Raw genomic sequence first — 6,503 nt, forward strand, 5'->3', positions numbered from 1 at the left:
AGCCCCTCATTTGGCACCCGGAGATCAGTGATCAAGATGGGCGTATGCTCGGGCAGCAGACTCACATTGGATGGGCACAGTGAGATAGTGGCCTGGCCTGCTCCTTTGGCAGATGGCGCAAATTACCCATGGAGGCAAAGGCGAGGCTTGGAGCCTTAGCGCATATACGAGGGGTAGGGCAGCGGATGAGGGAGATTGACCTGGCCATTCCTGAGTCTTGGTGAGAGGGACTTCGCGTGTGGATGGACAGCAAATGGTTGGGTCAGTTTTCTTTCCTCGGACTAGGGTCCCCTTGAGGATGATTACAGCGAGGCAGAACACAGCCTGGTTTTTTCCATGTGGGACCTAGAGGCCTACTTCAAGCACTCACTGAGAGACCCAAAGATGGATGGGAGTCTAGATGGGATTCATTGGCAGATGATTAGAATGGTGGGCCGATTGGGGAAGGAGTGGCACATTGATCCTCTCAGCATCCCTGAGCAGGATGCCCCTAAATAGCACCTCTGGATTTGGGAGAGAGAGCCCCTGAGGGAGGTCCAGTGGGATCCGGGAGAGTGGTTTTGGCCCTCCAAGATCGGCCTCGCCGAGCAGGTGGACGAGGTGCCCTTCTTTTCCTACACTACTCGGATTGGCAAGAGGCTTACTTCCAATTTCAGCTCTATCTACTCTGGCCTGCTCCCTGCATTAAGATCTCTCTTGTAACTATGAAATAACTGCATGGGAACTTTGTAATTTCCTTCATGGCACCGAACAAACAGGGAGAGTTCCCATAACTATGTATCCTTGAGCCTAACATGTATAGAAGCAGAGACACAAACATGGAAACTACCTTGGACATTGTGCCGAACTCATAACATGAAAGACACAGAAGGGATAGAGACATGATCGCATATGAAGACAATGCAAATTTTGTCTGCCCTCCATATACATGTTTCTCTACTAAAAAAGGGACTACCGTGGATCACACGATTGATATGGCAAGCCATGCATTCCACTTCCAACTGAATGTAGAATAATGCCAGACTCTCTGTCTGAAAATCTTCCAATGGACTACAGATAAACATGTGAATATTTTGCTTTTTCTCTACCGAAGGGGCTTCACCGATTGTCTTCCAAAAGTCACGAATTCGATCTGTATGAACTTCCAAACACAAGAACCAATTCTGTTGTGAGGCTTCTAGTCCACGACTACACTTCTGATTATCTTTTAGCTTCAACCTGTCCAAATGGATCATGTTTCTGCACCCTCAAAACGCTCTTACAGAGGCATCTCTTTCCAGAGTCACGCAATCATAAAGCAAGGCATTAACAGTGCAATCACACATATCGCTGGATTGCTCTGGCAGTTACTTTAGAGTACGTCAAAAGCCCCTCTCCAAAGCCTAGAATGGGCTGCAAAAAATGAGCCTTCACACTTCTGCGTTTCCGACCCTGAGTGAGAAAAGAAATGAAGCACATTTTCACACCGTTTATTCAAGCGAAATCGAGCCTCCAGACTTCCACTCGATGGTCTGTATATTTTGGCACTGGCACAGTTGTCCTTGCAGATTGGGTTTGATATTCCACGTTCCAGAATCCTATTAGGGTTGAGAAAAGGAAACAAATGACTGCAAAACTTCTCTCTGTACCTGCTCGGCGAGGCTGCGGTGGCCGATGTGGAGATCCTTCTGAACGAAGTAAAAGCTGGCGGCTGCAGCAGAAGCAAAGCCCGCCATGAAAGAAGCGATGCGGGTTCTGAACATGTACATGGTGACTGTGAAGCTAGCAACAGCATTCACCAAAGAAAGAGATAATAGTAGTAAACATCAATTTAGGCGCATCATTTTTTTTGCTTAGTACTAATTAATTTAGGGGATCCTGAATCTCGACAACTTGATTATTGTTCAATCCCCAAGGGCCTTAGCACATGGATGGGGCTAGCATGGGTTTAGGATGGGAATATTTTTGTCATCATTACTCCCATCCTACACCAACTCGTCTAGGATGGATTTAGAATGGGAGTAGCCACTTTTTCTCTCATCCCGGACCATGGCCTCTAGACCTTGGCAGCCAGAATGGGTTCCCCTTTCTTAGGGATTCAAAAACATGGAAGGATGACATGTGTCCTTGTCCCCACAAGGTCCCCACCTCTTAAACACATGAAATGATGCCATGTGTCCTCTTCCTCCTAAACCCATCCCTAGTTCTTTGTTTGTTAGCACATGGTCGGATGGGAATAGGATAGAAATATGCATGGGACCACTTGGGACCACCTTTCCCCATTCCCATCCAATTACTTCCCATGTGCTAAGTGAAGGCAACGCTCATTAGAAGCGAAAATACCTATTTATTTTTATTTATTTTTGAGACTATTTTTCTGTTTGAGGTTAAATTTGAATTTGCATTTGCATTTTTCCCCTCTTTCCCCTTTCCACACCCCTTTCTGGCCATCATGTTTCACTTTTTGGCCCGCCACAAGGAGGCCTAAGTGAAGGCGAATTCACAAGTAAAAATGGCTATTTATTATTATTTTCTCCTCCACATTTTTAAGAGCCTCTCTCTCTCTCTCTCTCTCTCTCTCTCTCTCTCTCTCTCTCTCTCTCCCCCATGGGACCAAACAAAGTCTCAAGATAATGTTTTGGAATTGCAGGGGTTTCCCTTGGAAAAAAGGGGCAGGCCTTAATGACGTGCTTGAAAATGCTGATATAATCTTTCTGGCTGAGACATGGGAAAGGGACATATGCAGACTCCCCCCAATTCATGGTTACAAAGTGCACTCTCTATGGCAATCAAATGTTGGTAAACGTGGGCAAGGAGGGGTGGCATGCTTATGCAAAGAGCACTTAGAAGACATGGTGAGTATATGCAAAGATGATCCACATAAAAGGTATATATGGATCAAGGTCAAAACGCAGTCAATGCCACTATTTATTGCAGGATGCTATATCCCACATCAAGACTCCCCATTTTATCAAAGGTTTGGTAAAGATACATCAGATCCATATGGAGACCTATGCTTGGATGTGGCACATTTCAGACTTGAAGGACATGTGATGGTGCTGGGTGATATGAATGCGCGTATAGGGGACACACAATTTCAACCCCTCACAGAGCATGGACACATAATTTCAGCCCCTCACAGAGCATGAGTACAACAAAGAAGAGGAAATGCACATAGATCATAGTTGGTGCCGTCATTCACATGATAAGAAGGTCAATGCACATGGTGACGCATTAACCAGCATGATCAATGGCCTCCGTTTGATCGTGATGAATGGGGCAGGTTTATACCCACAAACAGGGGTACCAACATGCTTCCCACCTAGTGGAGGATCTAGTGTAATAGATTATGCATTGATCTCGCTGGATGCAATACATCTTGTTACTGATTTTACAATCGGTTCTAAGTACCCAGAATCAGATCACACCCCCCTCTATGTTGAGATGCATATGCCCCATCAAGCAGAACTTGCAAAGCAAATAGCTGAACATTGGACCTTCCAACTATGCCTAGATCAAAGAGAGAAATATGCTGATGTTGTTGATGAATTAATGAAGGATATATGCAAATTAAATTGGGATGAAACAAGAAGGGTTTTGCTCTCAGTAGGAGAAATTGCGTTAGGCAAGAAAAAGAGTGGTAAAGCATGCAAGAAGGGTCTGCCACAAAATAAATGGTTTGATAAGGATTGCAAAGTGGCCAGGATAAGTTGAAACTAATGGCAGAAGATGAGGAACGTAAAAAAGCAGAAAGGCTCTTCCATACACTCACTCGAAGAAAGAAGAGGAAATATTTACTGGAAAAGGAATGGGAAGACACTATCGATTTTGCTAAAAACCCAAAGGGGACATGGAGACGCACTAAAGGTAGACCAAGAGACATAATAGGGGACTTCACAGAGGAAGAAATGCTGCAATATGTCAAACAATTGTATGTGCACACCCAAGCCCCACCTATGACAGCATAGATAGTTCATTATAATGGCCCAAACATCTTTTCATTGGATGATGTGAATGAAGGGCTGAAGAAGATGGCTAATGGAAAAGCATCGGACACAGTGCAATTGAGTGCAAAACTTATAAAATGGACAAATGAATACACACGAAGATGCCTAGTAGGGCTACTCAATGATGCAATGCTCAATGGTTTTCCACCCGAATGGCAAGAGAATTGGATAAAGCCACTTTACAAAGGAGGGAACTGCAATCAACTTACCAATTATAGAACCATAATGGTGAGCTCCACAATGGCAAAACTGTTTAGCACAATAATTGAGTCAGAACTCAGCCTATGGGCAGAGTTGCATAAAAAAAGGGCCATTGGACAAGCAGGCTTTAGGAAAGCTCACAGCATTGTGGATCATTTGGTCACTATACGAGTTTTAATGGAGGAGAGTAGGCTACAAGGCAAAACCCTTTTTTGTTGCTTTATAGATTTTAAGAAAGCATTCGATATGGTGCCCAGAAACAGTTTATGGGAGAGAATGTTGTAGTTGGAAGTACCACACCAACTCAAGATAGCAGTTTTCATGCTATATGAGAAGGTAACATGCCAACTCAAGGGAAAAAATGGGCTATCAACAGCGTTCTATAGCAATATGGGGGTGAAACAGGGATGCCCACTATCACCTACATTGTTTGGCTTATGCATTGATAGACTAGAAGAACCAGCCGAGGAGACACTACAAGAAAAGAGCATAGACAGCCCTCAAATCTTGGGATATGCTGTATTACTGTTGTTGTATGCAGATGATGTTGTTTTCTTCTCACACACAGCAGAAAAGGTGGGATGGATGATGCATGTACTTCATAAATTTTGAGTGGAAAGTGGCTTTGCTGTTAATGTCAACAAAACAAAGATGATGATAGTCAAAACAGTACAGCTAGCAAACACACCAAATATTATGTACAATGGCCAGCAAATTGAAAGAGTGCAAACTTTCAAATACCTAGGGGTGGATATACCAGCAAATCACAAGTGGAGTGATTGTGTTCAAAGAAGGACTGATGCAGGGTGGGGTAAGTACTATCAGTTTGAGAATGATTGCAGGAATAGTGACACTATAAGATGGGGTATTAGACAAATCCTTTTTGATGCATATGTTGTACAGACAGTGTTATATGGGGTGGAAGTTTGGGGAGGAAGTATCTCAACATCAAAATGGGATGATATTGAGAAGATGCAAAAATCATTTATCAGAAGGCACTTGGGAATCAAAATTACCACACCCTACTCAATCATGCTTCTAGAGACTGGCACCAAACCAATTGAAATAAGGGCATTGGAAAGAGTTTTCAAATACATCAAGAAGATCAAGGCCATGGACATACATAGACTACCAAGAAAGGCATGGGAAGCAAGTAGAAGACTTCAAAAAACAAATAAGAGTAAGATACTATCCTCAGGATGGTGGCTAGATATTTATGGCTGGTTCCAAAGGTGGGAAGTTGCCTCATATTTAGATAGCCCCTTAGACAAAATGGATGAGGAGGCACTGCAAAAAGCGCTCCTTGAAGCATTGCATCACAAATGGAAATCAGCTAAGAAAAGAGCTAAGTTTGAATACTATTGCCAACATATTAGTCCCAGCTATTGGAGCACATATGCTCAAGCAAAGGACAATGTTCAAAGATACATAAGCATGCCCATACCTATTAATGTCAGGCGTAATATTGCAAGTATGCATACCCGTTCTCATATGCTAGAGGTGGAGAGAGGAGCCTGGGGAGATACTTCAAGAGATCGACAAATTTGCCAAATGTGTGATTTGCAGGACGTGGAGACAGAAGCACATGTTTTATTGACATGCCCACAGTATGCCCACATAGGAAAGATTTTCAGAATGACGTAGAGAGGCACTCAAATCTTGTGAGCCTACTCACACATGTACATCCTCCTATCTTGGGCACATATATTGGTAGGATTCTTAAGCACAGAGAACAATGCACGATGTTGTAGGCTATAAAGTAGTGATATTATGTTACTTTATCACCCCTTCCTCTTTGGAGGACAGAGACTTCCTTTTTTGTATCTTCTCTGATCAGATGAGGTCCCATGGGTCGTTTTTCGGCCCCCAGAGGATGATAATACAACATTCAATTCTATTATATTCTCTCTCTCTCTCTCTCTCTCTCTCTCTCTCTCTCTCTCTCTCTCTCTCTCTCTTTGTGTCCCCTCATCCCTTTCAATTCATCATCTCCACCCTCTTTCGCTATTTGGATCTCCGACAAGCCTTATAAATGATTTATTATCATTCACCTTGTTTTAGCACTGCCCTCCTTAGACCCCCCTGAGAAGCAAACAGAATTGGTGGATGGCCATCGGATGTTGTGCCATTAGGCTGCTAATTTATGTTGCCACCTTTGATGGTTGCAAGAGATGGAATGGGCCAATTGTGTCTCACAGTCGGAGGAGTTGGCCATGGAGTGGGTGGCCTTCGTGGGCCAGACACAAATCTTTCGAATCAGTGTCTGACTGGTCCCTCCCATTGGGCCAACTAGGACGGTAGCCCTTCAAACCACCT

The 6,503-nt window shown here is 43.7% G+C and overlaps 1 protein-coding gene across 1 annotated transcript in view; it reads right to left on the reverse strand.

The window, feature by feature from the left end:
• LOC147885719 (uncharacterized) overlaps positions 1 to 1,825 on the reverse strand; it is a 31,574-nt gene extending 29,749 nt beyond the window's left edge. The window contains exon 1 of the mRNA XM_087396809.1: positions 1,629 to 1,825. Within this exon, the coding sequence (XP_087252935.1) occupies positions 1,629 to 1,748 (120 nt within the window). The 5' untranslated portion in view covers positions 1,749 to 1,825. The remainder of the gene's footprint in view (positions 1 to 1,628) is intronic.
• Positions 1,826 to 6,503: the final 4,678 nt, after the last annotated feature.

Source organism: Dipteris shenzhenensis, chromosome 25 (genome assembly GCF_047967505.1).
Source record: "Dipteris shenzhenensis isolate YYH24624 ecotype China chromosome 25, Dip_SZ_1.0, whole genome shotgun sequence".
Taxonomy (NCBI): Eukaryota; Viridiplantae; Streptophyta; class Polypodiopsida; order Gleicheniales; family Dipteridaceae; genus Dipteris; species Dipteris shenzhenensis.